Here is an 18,862-nt window from a genome sequence, read left to right on the forward strand (position 1 = left end):
AAAATTTTGTTTATATTCTAACGAATTTATTTCACAATTTCTTGTTTACTTTTATGAGTACTCCGATGGAAAATTTGTTGAAATATATTTGTAAATACTTCGCTAATAATTCTCGCCAATAATAATAATTCTCTCTCCATTCTTCGGGGTTGGGAAAACTTCATTATACCAAGAATATTGATTATTAAAAATTTCAAACTGTGTTACGTCTTATGTTTAATGATGATCTTAAATGTTTATATTGTCCTTCGAGAAGTTTCCACATTACCAGTTATAAATTTCTACGAACGTTGCTCGACTTCGGTATTAATTGAAAAAGGAAAAGAAACATGTCAAACTCAAGTCGCGTTGGATCCAAACGGAATCCGGTATCGACGAGCAAATAAACGAGAAAGACGAGACGTGACCGAGCAAAATGTCGAACCGACTCGCGTAAAAAGGAAAAGAAAGGTCGACAAGAATGCCGGATACAGCGGGTCAAATGATTCTGATCCAGAGTCGGTCGGTTAAAAGTTCGTGGAGAAGTTTCGGACCATCGTTCCTCAATATGGACGTTCCGAATCGTAACTGAAAATTCGCTTCGTTCAGTTTGCTCGCAACAACAATTTCAAAAGTTCTAGCGCAAACTACTGTTCGCTGTTTCTGTTAAACACGCGCACAAATTACATATTGGAAATATAGTTTTCTTTACTCTCCAACCTAAAAGAAAAGAATGTATCTATCGCCAATGACGGAAAAAATGTAGAAATTTTGTTTATCTAATCGTATGGGTTTTGACACCAAATTTTGTATCTATAACGTATGATCTATACGTACATACGTATGTATGTAATGCTATACACCTACGACCGAGAAATTTTAATAAAACGTTACATGTAAGTTTTATCGTTTCATCTCATAACCTCATTTAAGGTTGAGCAAATCGTTGTTAATGATTGTTTCTTGTATTTTTTCCAATTTTCCGAATTTACATATTCGTTATTTTAAAGTTCTTTTGCCAATCTCTTAAATAAATCTCAATGAGAATGAAATTTTATCAAAAAATGTTAAACGTATTTTCTCTCTATCTTCTCGGATGAAGACAAATTTTAATGTAATCTCATTCATTGCATACTTAAATCGCATTTTCTTCACTCAAATGAAATTCAATCATAGCGTTGCATGAAACAAATTTTACTTATTGCCAAAAAAGACCAAAATATAATGGTCGAAACATCCGATTAAAAAAAGAATAAAATGTTTGGAAAGACATATGTGTGTTAGATTATTACATTTAAGAGGGGTATTCGTTTTTGCGAATTAGAAATAAGTAACAATTATAATTTTTATTAAAGAAACTACAAAATATTTCAATCGATCATTACGTTTAAATATTTATACATCTATGAAGATGATGTACAAGTTTGTATATAATAAAAACATTAATATTACAATAGTTATAGGTTGGGACATAAGTTGTGTTTACATTTGCGTTGCTCCATAGCTGACATAACACTCGTTCAGTTGGTCAGAAACAAATAATTCAAAATGATTTTTAATCTGCAATGTTGTCTTTGTAACAAACACCAAAATTTTTCAAGACATTTTTCAACTTTCTATTTACTATGCGTTTATAATCTTGTTACGCGCTATAAAGATGTTTATGAAACACGGAGGTCATTTGCTAAATCATAATTTCGAGAAAAATACGTTGAAAGTTTTTCGTTCAGTCTCTACCGTAATACGTATAAAACTTTGCCACTTAATTTAATCAATAATATGAAAATCGTATAAGGATTCTCAATTTAGAGTCAGGAACGTACAAATATACATACACGCACACAAAAATACAAAATATGCTAAGTATTTATATGCTACAAATATAAAAAATAATTAATCTAAGAAACGATTAGAGAAATTCCACACGTGTGTGCTTCAAACTTGGAAGTACAAAGGCGTTATAATTTCGCAGATATTTCAGATTTCGATATAAAATTTACAAGCACATTATCGACATTAAATATTTATAGAAAATATAAATAAAATTCGATTCTTTTTACCTGAAAAAAAAAAACGAGTACCACCTTAATAATTAGAAATGAATAAGACACTTGTGAACGTGTGAACGTTCGCGCAAAGGATAGGTATAGTATGTTCGTCGGATGCTGATTTAAGAAATCGATTGTTAGCGCGAGCGAAGCATTTAACGAATACATCCTCTTCATTACGGTGACCCCAATTTAGATTAATGATGTTGGATTGCACTTGGTAATTGCAGTAACGGCACATTCCTAAATTTGCACTCGTTCCATGAGCGACCACCGCACTACCATGATGCGTTTGCATACATAAGCAGTGCTTCGTGTCTTCTTGATTGCGTGGAAAATAAATCGCTCACATTAATGGTAAAGTAGTAGACAATTTAAGTCACTGTGCGCTCTTAAAATGTACCATTGTCTCGAGTGTCGAGTAAATATTTTTTCTTCACTTTGTATATAAAATGTTCCGATGATAAAAACTCAAACGCAATAATTGAAAATCCAAATACAAAGTTAGTTTAATGTTCAAATTGCAAAAATTGAAACAAGTCTTTTCGAAAGTTCAAATCTATTACAAAAGAATGCAATTCTGTCTGTTTGTTATCGCATTGTAGGAAAACATCTGGAGTAATTCTGATGAAACGTAGAGTGTATCTATAGGACAGCCGAACTTGAAATTTAAGTTACATTGCAAAATGCTCAGAAGAGTTACGATTAGGGCCAACCAAAAAATATAGGATACGTCACTTACCGTTACATTTACAAGAAAAATATACATAGTCGAAGTTTTTGCAAATTAAATGTTCAATCTTCTTTATTGTGTTCAAATTTTCGATAGAAACGATAGTTACCTAGATAACATTACATATATAATGCAATAAATGAAACATATTAATGTAACATAAAATTAGTAATAATAGTATTATTAATATATAACACGAATAAGTAGAACAAAACGTGTAATATGTAAACAATATAGAAACTTTCAGAATTCAAAAGATTAGAATTAGGAAATGATCGTGGAGAATTGTATGATAGTGGAGAAGTTATGATAGTGGAGAAGAGTAAAAAAAACCACTCGGATTAAATTTTGTAATATCGACATCTTGCAAATGACAATTAGTAGTTTATAAAACAAGTAGTTTTTACAATCAGATATAACATATTAACAAAAGAAATGTATTTTTGTGCGATCGGAGAAGAAAAACATCACTTTAAAAAATACGAAAACAACTTACAATTAACCGAAAACAGTGGTCGTAAAATGTACTCAAAGTAGTATTAATATAATTTAACGATCGATAGACATTGAAACTTTATAATCTTCGCATTGATGTGTTCGAAATTTTGTTTCTGTGTAAAATGAGATATTCATTTTTGCAAGATTAATCGATACAAAATCAATACTACGTCGTTCCTCCAGTTTCCTGTAACATTCTACAATTGCCTGGTGTAATGTCCCTTTTAAGAAAATGGTTCCCTACTAAAGTACTCGTAAAGTCATACCTTTTTGGGTATGTGTTAGTCAGTTTACGATCAGACTCCATCAATATTTCAAGTAAACTTCCGCATAACTTCTTGAGATCTTTCACGTTTGGCTTTTAATAAAGCACATTGACTATATCGTATAAAAATTATGACGCGTAAAAACGTATAGACGGAAACGTTCTATGGACGATAAACTAATAACCATAGAAAGGGTATAATATCGTGAAATTTGATAGACGAGTGTATGGCACAAATTTAGGAAAAACTACGTCAAGTTTAATTTAAGTTTTATGAGAACATGTGTAATCGTGGGTACTATCGAAGAAGGAGGATTGGTTTCTCTCTATTTGGTTTTTAAATATAAATTTCAAAATTTAAATATTATTATACTGTTGTACATATTACAATGTTTTATGATGTTTTTCTAATGTTGTGACAGAGTACGCCAATAAATGGAGATTGGCGACTGTTAATTGTCTGCAGAACAACTAACGAGCTATCTGATAACAGTTGCTCTCGAGACTTCAAAGAGATGCCTTCGTTGGTTCTACTATATTCCTTTGATCGCTAATTTATATCCCGATAATATCGCGCCAAAGCCGAAGGAACGCGCATCGTTCAGTTACAATACTATACCGAATTGTTATTGCATCGTCACGTTTAAACATTTATCGATAATTGGTTATCCGCTTACACGTTTCAAATTCGTACAAAATTGTATTAAATTGACCATGAATCAATTAGCAGATAATTAAAGAAAGAATGTGATTTATAATGTACCGCAGATTAATACTTGTTTCTTTAGAACAAATTTTTGCATTTACATTTGTATCGTTACGAGCATTTTGACTTTGGAATGCGCTTACACGAAAACAATCATATTACAAGAAAAATTCTTATACAAAAATGTCACGTACTTAACTGATATTATGGAGTCACAACAATTTCAACTCCAGATCGGTTATAACACTGATAGTATCGATACTAACGTAAATTTAACTTTACAAATTCAAATTATTTATTAGATTAAATTGTAATAATAAATTGAAAATGTAACATATTTAGTTTTGCATATAAGAAGACGAAAAATAAAAATTATAAAATTAAAATCGTAAGATTTTGACCTACTTATTCGATGTCGCAATTATGACAAATATACGAATTGTTTTGGATTGGCTAACAAAATTCACTTATGAAAAATGTACGTATCTAACAATCGAATCAAAGATTGAACAAAGAAGAACAAGCAAAACACGTGCAGAAACCATAACGTTATCAAACCAATATTACGGAATAGTTGATAAGCATTTAATTATATACAGAACATATCGTTTCAATAATTTCAAGTTTTTGTTCTATACATTTGATGACAGTTGTAAGTTTAATCAGAATTTTACTATATGTAAATACAATCTGAGTACATTCACAAAATTTGTTTCAATCTTTTTACATTTGCATATGGATATATTTAATTATTTAATTACAATTGATACTATTACAATGTTATAGATAACGTAATTAGCACTGTATTTGAAAAACAGACATCGTGAGAAGGATAATTTATGAGAAAAAAATTGATTACGAGTTACATATAGCATTGACTAAAAGAAATTATATTCATGATTTTCACCGTCATGACATTTCACAACAATTTAACTGCGTACAAATGATTTTGTTAAAAAAAAGGGGGGAAAAACGAGAAAGAAGGAATGGTCGCACGACGTCCGGCATACAAGCCGTGATGGTAACTTTAGTGAGACAAGGGCTTGTAATTGACGTAGCAATTAATTTAATTGGACCGCTATCTGGTTTTGCACTTTTTATTTTAGCTATAGTCTTTCGTTCCCATTTCATATATTCGTCGACTGAAATCAGTGATCGCATCCAAATCGTTTCTCGATGCAACATAATAAATACAATATCAGACTTATTCGAATCGTTTTGAAACACAACAATTATAAATATTTTTTGTACGCAATGTACTTATAAATGTTTGTTATTTGGAAGTATGAAATTCATAGCTTAAACTACAAATAATAGTATACCAATTAAAAATAACTTTAATGAAAAGGTAACAGAAAGTATTATTTCCTTTATCATCAAAGGGTGTCAATGTATCAATACTTAAATCTAAAAATTAGGTTTGTTGCGTGGTTTCAGACGAATAAAAAATTAAAAAATTTATATTGTTAACGAAGATGAATAAGTGAGATGCAAAATACATTTTTCCGTTAAACATTGATAAAATTTTTCAAATAAAACGACGGAACGATAAGAGATTTGATTGAATCTGATTAAAAGAACTTTAATCTAAATAAATATATGGAATGTCTAAAAATGGATAGTTTTATTTTAGTTTTAGAAATTTGCTCAAGGATTTTATGAGAATTCTATCCCTTGGAAAATAGATTTTACATATAAAAAGAGCACAAATCCCAGCAAGCCCACCCAGTTCATAAAAATGCAAAGTAAATTTAAAGATAGAAACGGTATCTACTTTAGATCTCAAATAATTTACGATAACAACTAAACACATAAAAGTAAATTAAACTTTGATTTACATCCAAATAATCTGAAAAATTGTAATAAACTTTATTGTACGACATTATGCTTCGTTTTCAAACAAGTACAGATGAAATTAAAATGTTTGGAATAATATTAAGTTAGTTCGTTTGAAATTTACGAAAACAATAATTCATTAGGGATTTAATTAATGACCAATAACTTCGAAAAATATGTATAAGAAAATTTGTCCTAAATCTCATATAAAATATATAAAGATTTCAAGTCACTAATATAAATAAATTGATGAACTCGAGCGTGATAATAAATCGACGTTATTAATTTATTAATCAAATCAGAATCTCATTGTAAAACTTGAAAAGAAAATGTATGTAAACTCGAAAAAAATATCTTATATTCAAATTTTATAAATCACTTTCACTTTGCCATAGTTTACATACACTCAGCAAGATTTACGTGGGAGTTGTGTAAACATGTTGCACGTTTCACCGCGAGATTCATTTTAAAATGAACGCACCGTGGCTTGAAATGATAAAAGAAAAACAAACTTTAATCTACCAAGAGCAATGATAATGAAACAGAAAACTTCTTCTGCAAACTTTTTCAGCTTGAAATCTGGCTCAACTCGAAACTGCTATTTCTAGTCGGTCCCTTACCTTTCTTTCATCATTCTTATTGTACTCTTAAAATTATTACATTAAAATAATCTGCTTTACCCGAACGAAAACTTACTTTCAAACGAATTTATATCAACTGGAACGTGTTTTATTATCCATCGTATGCGGCGACGTAGAAACGCCCGATATGAACAAAAACTATAAACTAATTATATGCGCATAATATTAATATTTTTACATCTTTTATTCGGTATATTAATTTCGTTTAAGCGATGATAAATAATATTTTAGATAATCTTAGATAAAGATCTGCGTGACACTTATGCAATCCTTAGTTTATAATTATACTGAACGATTGAAATTCAATATACACTTATACCAAATGCTTTTCGAATTGATCAATAGGAACTCATGATAAATCATTTTGTAATGTACAATATAAATTCATAAGAGATCCGTTTCATATTATTGAAAAGTCAATTATTAAATACGAACATTAATCGGAAACATAAATTAAAAAGATTATTTGATTCTTTAAATTATTTTTTGAATCACTTAATATACGTGGATAAAAATTAATTGTTAAATTCTCCAATGAGAACTACCATCACACATTCACAAATTTCATCGACTAAATAAATATATATACGTACTATGCATTATACTAAATTTCCTACGTATTTATAATTTAACGAGTAAAATTACTTCGTTGTTACCGGAGATGTCATAATATCGTTAAAATGATCGTATGTAGAAAATTGTTAGCCATTTAGATGTTCAATTAAGATGAAATATTTAACTTGAAAGCTGTGTTTCCTCGAAATGAAATATTTTTCATTTGTATGAATATATAAAATAAAACAACACAGGAGAAAACGTTTTCCACGACCTCTGATTAAAAACTACGATGCAGTAAGTATGGATGCGTATTTACATGTATGTACATATGTACGTCAATCCCCTAAGCAAAAGCATCTTTGATAATGCCATACACGTAAGAGGAATGGCACAGTCAGCTTTTTGCGCGTACTATGAAAGCTCTTGTAACCGACTCTTCAGACCTCAAACCGTCCTCTCGTCAGCATCCGTAACACTCTACAGATAAAAGCAGACGCGACGCTTCTCTCCTTTACTTCGGTTATATTTATTTTCTATATATTTTCCGCATATTTCACGGTGAATAAAACGAGAAATTAAACGATACAACAGTTTATACGATGCTCAGGAACAATTTACGAATCACGGATCGATACTGATATTAATAAATAATATTGAAATATTTCAATACTGATATTAATATCGATATAAGTGGTAATATTTGGTGCATCGGTTACACATTTTTAGACACATTGGTGCTGCGATCACGTACGCAACTATTTATAGAGACGTGTAATCACGTAAATATATGTATATATGTATTTAGTAGTAAAAATGGATAAATATTTCATAGAAAATTAAAAGACTGTTACCCATTTTCCTAATATTTTTTTATACTTAAATGTTATATGCAGATTATGTCTACATATGTATAAGGAAGTAAAAGTACGTACCTATATCTAGTAAATCACTATAAAGTAACAATAATTTCATTTTTTCAATCTTACCAAAAAGTATTTTAGGTAATATATATTTCGCTCAGTGGGACGTATTGAATAATTGAAATTGATTTTGATTAATTTTTGTCATTTTTGTTTTCAAGGTCACTTTGACGTTTTCAATCGAACAACTGTAGGTGTGTTTTTAATTTTGTAGGTAATACAAAAAAGATTCAAATAATTCATGACATAATAATGTTGAAGAAAGTTAAGAAGTTAATCTTTCTAAAGGTAAGAAAAAAATATAAATATTCATATAGGAATATCCTAATACATACTTTTTTATTCCTTTCGTTATGATCTACAATTATTAATGAGAAAAAAGACGAATATCCACCCGATGGATGGACTGAGACTATTATAGGTTATGGATTTTTTTCTATTCATCGTTGACGACTTTTATATTATGTTTCATGTTTTCATTGAGAGTCGGCAGAACTTCTATTCAGTGTGTTAATTGTAGATTCTTTCACAATTTTTTTCATTTCAATGTATGAAATGATATCCATATCAAAACAATATTAAATTTATTATTATCCAGTCTGATATATAGTCATTGAATTGTTTTTATAAATTAATTTGTTGAATTTATGTTTTTAATTTCCAGTCATAGCAGTTTATGCTCTATCTTTATTCTCTAAAGTGATACACGTCTCTGCTGACGACGTATAGGTAATACTGAGGAATATAAATATTATGTTGCTACTTCATGCAAATCATACACCAGTTTCAATTGTAAAGTCACCCGTAAATATATGAATATAATTTTGACATTTTACTAATAGTAATTTAATCTGGTTTATTTCTGGTAACTTAATCTCCTACTCTCCCAAGATGGTATTTCAGGAAATATATGATTATATTATACATAGAATATTAATGGTACGCTTATTCAGTTGTTCACCTATCACTTTAATGTATTTTTTTTTACTATCTATACGGCCTGACAGAAATTTAATATCAGTTTTCACGTGATACCTAACTCCAGCGAATATCATGACACTCCCTCTTTACATTTGTCGACGATTTAAAATGACCCTTTTCCTCTTTTCTTAAACCGGAAAAATAATAATTCTATTCATGCGGGTCGACAAAATTAAATTTCCTTTCATTCTTAAATATCGCACATCTACATTTTTTCTTCAAATGTATTTGAATTCCAATCTCTTCTCTCTATAATGAGAAGTTATTGGTACACGCCGTTGCAATTTTCATTACTTAATATATTTAAATTATTGTAACACATTACGTAAATACGTTTTTCCTATTTCTTTCAACGCCTGCTTTCACAATCTCCTTCATTGTTCTCTTCGAATTTGATACAGTTCATTAAATGGCACCTTGCCAATTCCTAGTGTCATTATGGTTCTCTAGTATTCTCCTTGCATTTGTATTCGTCAGGATGTTTCAATAGATTATACACTAGTTTTGTTGATATCTATTACCTAATTTTCGATTCTAAAAGTAAAATTTTATCATTATTCCTTTCCAGTGATTTTTCTTGACCCATTTCTGAGATTCTTTGAAAAAGATATATTTTGATATTTTCGGTAGGTCGATACTTTTCATTTCCATGTTTGCGAATATATAAATCGATAATAACTAATACAAAACTTTTTAAAATTTAAATATCTCGAGTGCGCTATCATTTTGCGTCGCCAAACTTGGTTTCCTTTTCGTTTCCTTTTGTAATTTCTATAAAACGTAATCTACCAAAATGACTTTTTGTACGTGTACCCTTACGTACAATAAAATTGGAGACGTACTCGTTTGTAGTATCAACAAATAAGATAACCCAGATATAAAAAACCTATATTATTTATATAATAATAATAACATATATATATGTTTCGATCCTAGTTTTCGATCTTCCTCGGTATATTAATTTATTGATAATAAGAAAAATCAAATTGTATATAGTAAGAAATAGAAAACTATATTTAGAAAGAATGTTCCCATTTGATCAATAATGAAACAGGTGAATCTTTTTTACTTTAGTTCTTGAATACTTTTTTACACTTGGGAAATATCTTGTTATATTAATTCTGAGAATATCGTATATTTTTAATAATTTTATATTTTGTAAATTTTTGAAAATATCTAACATTATTGCTAATACGTGGTATTAGTCTTTATAAACTGAACTCAGTTTTTGTGTATCAGTTTGAAGGTTTATAGTAACATATAATAGTTTTACATATAATAAATTTACATATAAATCCATATGTAAAAGGACAACGACCGAAATTGGCAATTTTGAACCTCGCCGGCAACAAAAGCTTTAAAGCTTTTGTAAAATACGTTTGTACAGGTCTTAAGGAATCCGAAATTCATAATTATTTATCCGGGAGACGATGGGAAAGTTATAAAAATCAAGAGTAAACTTTAAAATCTCATTATTATACACCCAAATATTTAAGTGTTGTTATATATATTACTATCATAATGATAGTTATATAACAACATCCGACAAACCCTCACCATTCTTTTATTCGCAATAGTCGCAATTGTTTGATGGAGATATTCTTGAAAAATGCTAATATTTTGTTAAAATAATAATTATTAAAAATTATTGTTTGCATTGTAGAATTATCAACATGATAATGACCGAGTATATTGTGTTAAAATTCGTAAGATCCTAGACTAAAATGTTCGTTATCGTGAGATAGTATTCATTTCATTTTATTTCCTTGCCGTGAAAGAAATGTATATGTTTGAATTAGGCTGGTGATAAACAGAAAATGATTTTTCTTAAAGAACGTTGTCTAGTTTCGAAACGAAGAATCATTTCTCGTCAAAGTTTTAACGAGTTCGCGTATCGATCGATTGGTCCAAAATTGGCCAATTTCGGTCATTATTCTTTCAGATACATTAAATAAAATATTTTTTGACCGTACAATCTTAGTTTTAGTTTTGGTTTTGAATGTTCTGTATATAAATTTCAACAGTTATTGCAATTAATTTGATAAATTATATGGTCAAATTCAGTCTAAAACAAGTTACCTTTCTTTAGTGTATTTATTCAATTTAATATATAAATAAGCCTAAATTTCAATAATACTGTTCGTCTGTAACTTAACCCAAAGATCTTTAAATCTGATTAATAAAATATTAATATAAGGAACTACTATATAAATTTGATTGTTATTGGTATAGATTATATTAGCTGTTATATTAGTTATGTCATAGATATTATTATCTCATACTTTTGCTCGAATAATATTTTACTAACACCATATTGAAAAAGTTGGTTATTATACTTATTTAGGTCTTTATTGGCCATAATGATAACAGGTTATGAGTATCGTGTTTATCTCAAAAAATTCATTTAAATAATTACCGAAGGCGTGGATTCCAATATAATGTTAGAATACGTTTGTTGCTTGAATACCTGTGTTTATAAGCGACGATAACTAGATCATCGTATAAAGTTAAGACATTATGCAATCTGTGTTAAGCGCGGCCACGTTTATTCAAATCATGCTACTTCCAGAGAATTAATCGAAACGCCGGGTACCTTGTATTTGATCCAGGTTCTGTGTTTCCCTTTCTCAGTTTGCGCTGGAAATGTTATCCTATGTATATAAGCGCACAGAATATTTATAGCAAAATGAATTTTATAATCCTGCAACTTACACTATTTTGCTTCGTTTTTTCAATCTTATTGCTTTATCTCTAGTTTCTTTCTCTGGAATGAATTTGTATTGACTTTGTTCCATTTCGAAATACAGATCGGTAAATATTTATTATATCTCTGAACAATACAGATTCAATGCTAGAACTGTGTACTACGAATTGTACGACACCTCAAACTAATAACATTCACATTAGACAATTGGCGATTGACTAAATTCGTTTACCCAGTGAACTGAGCTCTTGAAGAAAAAGTCGTAGCTAAACAATTGCACTGCATAAAGATGCTTCCTTAAACAAAAAACCTGCTTCTGGAAAGACCGAAAGTGTAAAGGTGTCAGCTAAAGAGATAAAAATATCGTATTAAAAATTCAAAGAAATTGTATTAACCACATTAACGTAAATACAAGGGGAAGGAATAGCTCACATAAAAAACGTTTAAGTGTTTCTGTACAAGTTATGCAATTAGATGAGGATATAAACATAAAATCCAATGAGAATAGTGAAAACGAAGCGAACAACGACGATTGGAAATCGCATGCCATTAAGAAGCGTAAACGGTCTTCAATGGATACTACCATCGACAAAACCCCTGACGTTCTCAGTTTTTTAAGGAACAAAGGAATTAATTATAGTCGATTAACAGTAAAATCATGTTTAGACTTAAGTTTTGATCACTCGCCAATTGTTATGACTCTCGCAAAAACTAATTAAAATATAAAAACCTTCTAAATTATGCAATAACTGGATCGACTGGGACTTGTTTAGGAAAATGTTAGAGGAAAATATTAATTGCAGTATTTCCTGAAAAACTTCAAAAAAACTAGAAGCAGCTGTAAATTTCTTCAACGAATCTATTTAAAAAGTAGCTGGTTTTTTAATCCCAATAAAAAATCGCAATAACAACAAGCAAGAATATTGCTATAACCTCGATTATTTATCAGAACAAATCAAAGCTAACCTAACCTAACCTAAAATTCAAAGGAAAATGGCTAAATTAAAAAACATCTAGAAGTAAAAACGACTTTGAATGACTCAATTAGTAAATTAAAAAAAATAATAAAAGACCATCACAATGACAAGTTTGACTAGTATATTATTAATTTTTACCAAAATTAAACTACCAAAAAGTTGAAGTGACAACAATTAGTACTTCCGTAATTAAAAAAGACAACGGGAGTTGCCTACAGGGCTACAAGCACTGAAGAGAAAGTTTACATAGTTGCTGAACATTTGTTCAGTATATTCTATTCACTGAAGTTCGGAGAACAAGATCTACCGCCATAAATACGAAACTTTCAGGATCCGGTTGTACACAATAAAAACGAACTTAGCAGAGCTATTACCAAGGAAGTTAAAGAAATTATCTCAGATATGCAAAATAAAAATAACAGCACGACTTTATGAACAGGAAAATTCTTAAGTAATTCCCTTCTAAAGCTTTGAGTTTTCTGACTATCTTATTCAATGAAATCCTAACATAAAAACACTTTCCTATACAATAGAAAATAGTACATGTTATAGATATGCCAAAACCAGGAACAAACCTGCAACAAATCATATCCAACAGACCTATTTCTCTCCTTCTGATCTTATCAAAGGTTTTAGAAGAAATTATTCAACGAAGACTGATAACTATTACAGCAGAAGAAATATTGATACCAAACCTTCAATTTCACTTCCCTAAAAAACACGCAACAACAGAGCAAGTGCACAGAGTAATTAATAATACTCCATGAGCCTTCAGAACGATAAGTGTTGCACTACGGTATTCTTTGATGTTGAAGAAGCCTTTAATAAGGTATGGCACGAAGGATTGTTATACAAATTGACAAAAAATTTCTCTGCTAAGTACTTAAATACTACCCGTTTAAATAATACTTAATAATACTTAACTAATTAACTGATAGAATCTTGTCAGTTAAGATGTAATATGTACCACCTGAAATTTTTGTGATACAAACAGGAGTTTCACAAAGAAGTGTACTAGAACTAATCTTATGCATTTTCTATACCGTAAATACCCTTATCAATTTCCAAATAAGTCTGCCAATGTATGCAACAATTCTTGCTACTCACGAAGATCCAGCGCAATACATTTCAAGGTCATAAAAATTGGTTAGGCTGCCCTTGAAAATAACTATGTAATGTATTAATGTACAATATGTACTCATAATAAATGTAATACATCTTTGTAATTGTTTCAGATAAAAATTTTCCAAACAAAACTTGTGTTTATTTTTACGTCGAGTAGGATTCTCAAATAAAAAGATATATGTTTATGTTGGAAAAAACATGTTGATTTCGAAATGATCTTGAAAATGCACACGTATTAAAAAACCAATAATACTATTTTAATCCCCTTTCAAAATCGTGTTCCATTCTTTTGTTTTAATTAGTCCAATATGTACGAGATATTTCATTATATTATATAAACCTAAGTGATAAACGGTATTGAAAAAATGAAGCTAATATGATATTCGTCTAATTACACAAGACAGCGATACATATATATAAATAAAACTTCGTACATAATGCATAGAATGTAAAAATACGATTATATCGTCGTTCAATTAATCAAAAGTTCACGGTGCTTCTGTTTATGCGAGCGTATGTAGCAACGAAAGCTTCTAATATTACCAGATGTGTTACATCTTCACACTACACTGGTTCGCTTACATTTTCCGTACAAATTCCATCTTTTTCAAAGAACACCGTAAAATATTACTGCACTTGTTCCTGTACGTATCAAATTACGCAAGTAATGAAAATTTAATTTCTTGGTAAAGGTGATGGAATGAAATTTCACATCTATTTGTTGTACTTTGTCTGCTCCAAGTAGAAATTCAAATAAGTAGATTATATCACCAAACTAATTATTGAAAAAGAAAGCTGAAAAGAACATGACAAAACTGCAGGTCATCTGAAAACAAAAGACTCCTAAATAGAGGAAATAGAAAACTAAATCGCACCTTGAATTCGTACAAGAATGAATCGTTTAAGCAATCTGTCACTTGCTGAAGCTACCAATTATTCCCTCTAGAAAGCTACCAAAAAAATTACGAAACCCTAAAAGAAAATTCCTCTCATAAGCAACTATCCTAACTCGAGAAAGACACATAAAAACTAAATGTAAACAGCTTAAACTGAGGGTAAAAAAACTACACTGAATGATAGGCAGACGCTCCAAACTAGAGCTTGAAAATAAATTACATGTATATAAAGTTATACTTAAATCAATCTGGACTTATGGCACACAACTGTGGGATACAGCCAGCAATTCAAATATTGAAATATTACAAAAATTCCAATCTGTCACTCTGCAAAACACATGTAATGCTTCGTGGTACGTCTCAAACGAAATAATTCATCGAGATCTAATGCCTCTAGTTAAACAAAAAATATCACAATTTAGTCAAGGCCATATAAAACAACTATCGTGTTACAGAAACCCTCTGGCTACTAACTTAATCCATCCAATCCATTCTTCTCGATTAAAAAGGTTCAGTCCACTAAATCTGGCGAGCAGATTTATTACATAACTTAAACCAATACCAATATACACTATATACAACTGTAACTTTTAAGTTTATACCCATATTAATTGTGAACGTCAATGCTTTTGCTTACAATGCCCTTGAAGAAATTAATTGTAAAATACTCTAAGTAATAAATAAATAAAAAAAAGTTAGAATGGGTTAACACAGATGTAGTATCAAATTAATCAAAACATTTGATTATATCAGATACTTATGAGTATTTTAATTACAAAAGATCAATTTTCAAGTTTACGTTTATATTTTGTTTACAAAACATTATGAACCAACATTAATGATGATGCGCGTATCACTGTTTAATATTAACAATCGAATTCATTAAACTACTATAATCATAACATGTTGTTTTTACCCCACTACGAGTGGGTATTAGTTAAATTTAATATTCATTTAATGTCACATCAGCATCAAAGCCATTAGTAGCTACCACTATGGATTACATTATAACATTTGATATAAATCTTATATAAATTTAACAAATAAAACAGTCACATGAACTTACTTAGTTAGATTCTAAATTCTATATAATGATATTTAAATTTTATATTTTTTAAACTGACATCAGTATGTTAACTTTTTCTGTTAATTAAATTTTGTCGAGTATTTTTGTCCTTCCTAAGTAAGCCTTAATTGTTGATACATATTTCTTGTTCGAACAGTCTTTCAGGGTACTTTCAGGTTTATTATATACTTTATCGTTAGTATTTGATTGCAATTGCTAGAGAAGGGAGATTCAATTACTACTTATTACTAGATAAAACGGAGTCAATGTACTGTGTCCTACCCTTAATCGAGTGATTAAGATTTGTTTTCTTCTGGGTAGAGTGATTGTTTGTTTGCGCCAGCGGAAGTGTCTTTAGAAGAAAAGGAAAGATTTAGAAGAAGATGTCTAAAAGAACAGAAGGCGTGGGGAAAAACGAGAAAAGTGGCGGCATGAATAATGACCCTTAAAACCTTTACTGAACAATGAAAAGAAACAATGATGTAAGAGTTTGAAGAAATTGAAGCGTAGAAGTACATTCCAAGAAAAGAAATAATAGTTATACGTGCACAAGAAGGCAAAGGTAGTACCATCACTGTTGGACGAAAATAAGAATAAAGTATAAAAGATTACTTTTTGTACATCTACGTGCACGTGGAATAGTGATACAAAATAAAAGGCCACCCCCTTTACATAAAATATTGATTTCTCCAGGACTTACAGTTAATTATATGAAGAAGAAAAAAACTATCGACAACGTTAGAATGAGAAAGCAGAAATGCCTGAACACTATATTTTCATTATCGTAACCTAATTTTTCAGCCAATAAACGTTCACAATTAAAAATGCATTTTTACTATGCACACAACAGTGTCCAAAGAACACGATGTAAGTGTAAGATTAATCCAATTTAGAAATTATTTTCTATAAATGAGATTTACCGAAAGAAAAAAAAAACACAAAAGCTTGTGACACGCAGAAAGTTAGACTACAATGATTAACTATCAATTACATTGATTTCATTGTTCCTTCTCGATTCCTGAGAAACGAATTCAAGAAAATCAAAATCAAAACATTATTGCAACGCAGAAATTAATTAGTAGAGCGTAGGAATACCGTTGTATGAAATAAAAGGTGAATAGAGTTTTGGGTTATACGTATATTAAATAAAGTAATAGAAACAAAATAACAGCAACACGCATAAATTATAACTACTCTGGCTGCGCAGTACTTCGCTCGACGCTGGCTACGCAAACTCTCTTTTTACTCGACTCGACTTGCTTCGACTCATCTTCAATCGATAGTGTCTCAATCACGTTTCTCTCTCACCCTCTCACACGCATTCATTCCCTTTCGTTCTAATTCTTGACCTTTCTCACTCGATACATCTGATCACGGTCACCCAAAATTCCTCAGTCGGACGCCATCTCAATTGTTCGTCTTTTATACTTTAGTTTCGACACTCCGTTGTTTCGTTCAAAAGCTTTTTTTTTCACGCTTCGGAAACGCTTCACTCGCTCGTCAATCTCAAACATTTCACATTTTCTCTGGACCACGCTCGACATCTGTCCTCAGGTGTCATTCACACATACATCGTCACTGCCTGTATTTTATTTTCCGAGGGATCACAAACCCGGTTTCGTACAATCTATCGCAGTTGACGTGATAGGCCTCAAGATTGCCTATTTTCTCAAATACGTATCGATCGCTATGCAAATTTAGCTGTACATCATACAGCCGTAAAATTTATTCAGTAATTTTAAACTCGGTCCACGTTGAGTGCGTTCGTTCGCCACAATATCACCCACATGATATTCGCGGAAAGACGCGAGTACTACAATTTGAGCGCGTAGGAAGTATCTTGAGCTTGAGAGTCAGGATAGTTAACCGATTTTTTCGCACCGAAATGTTTTCGTGGGAAGATGCAAGTACTACAATTTGAGTATAACAGGAAGGATCTGTGAGCAACTCCACCACATCGATCTGAACCACGATTTCACCATCGACCGGTTTTCCCGCATTGAAATGTGTTCGTGGGAAGATGGAACCATCATCGAGCAAGAGGTAGGCAATTTTACCGGTATCGTGAACAATGGTCGCATGGTAGTACATTTTCCTACCATTGACGATATTTCCCGATTCTCGTACACTTTAGTCCCGACACTGCTAACATCTTGTTCCTCGTACACGCTCAGCTTGCTCGTCGTGTCCAGGAGAGCCTCTCCCTGTTTCTTCAGCTCCTCCTAGGTCTGTTTCTGCTGCTCCTTCGTTTGCTCCGCTCCTTTTGAACACCGCGTAACTCGGTCTCGCACACGATCAGCTTATTTGTCGTGTCCAGGAGAGCCTCTCCCTGTTTCTTCAGGAGGAGCTGAAGAAACAGGAGGTCTGCTTCTGTTGCTCCTTCGCGTGCTCATTCTACTTCTCTAGCTGATTTCTCAGTGTCTGCCTGAAGCTTCCAAGTTCTCGCCTCGCTCGGGCCCTTGACTTCCTCGGGCCTTCTTCGTAGCAGGTGCATCTCTTGCTCTATATTGTTTTCTTTGCTAATGTTGACTTAACCGACGGGATCGCTTCTCCTCCACGTCTTCCTCTCCGCGAGATTCAACATTTTTTTTTGAATGGGTCCCGCAAATTACAGAATACTTTGTAATACCTGCATTATGTATCTTTCAGGAATTTCTACCAATCTACTAATTTTCAATATCTACTTGGTTATCGAAAATTCTTCAAAAATATTTTCTTCTTAAGCTTAACAATTCCATGTACATCGTATTACGAATATGACATTATACATTTAATTATAATTTGTTGTCAGGTCTCGTAAATGTCTAAGTGAAATTAGTAGATGTGGATCACGTGTTAAACTGTATATTCGTCAAGAAACATTTACCGAATACAGATATAAATAAAGTAAGATTTATAATTTCTTTTACGATCTACAATTACTCGATTA

At 30.9% G+C, this 18,862-nt stretch overlaps 2 protein-coding genes across 3 annotated transcripts in view; both read right to left on the reverse strand.

Annotated features, from left to right (window-relative positions):
- The window catches only part of LOC143147783 (uncharacterized), a 146,392-nt gene that overhangs the window by 69,120 nt on the left and 58,410 nt on the right, over positions 1 to 18,862 (reverse strand). The gene's annotated exons all lie outside the window — the stretch shown is intronic.
- The window catches only part of LOC143147785 (oxidized purine nucleoside triphosphate hydrolase-like), a 73,685-nt gene continuing 57,066 nt past the window's right edge, over positions 2,244 to 18,862 (reverse strand). The window contains exon 2 of the mRNA XM_076313376.1: positions 2,244 to 2,348. Coding sequence (XP_076169491.1) covers positions 2,271 to 2,348 — 78 coding nt within the window. The 3' untranslated portion in view covers positions 2,244 to 2,270. The remainder of the gene's footprint in view (positions 2,349 to 18,862) is intronic.

Source organism: Ptiloglossa arizonensis, chromosome 6 (assembly GCF_051014685.1).
Source record: "Ptiloglossa arizonensis isolate GNS036 chromosome 6, iyPtiAriz1_principal, whole genome shotgun sequence".
Lineage (NCBI taxonomy): Eukaryota > Metazoa > Arthropoda > Insecta > Hymenoptera > Colletidae > Ptiloglossa > Ptiloglossa arizonensis.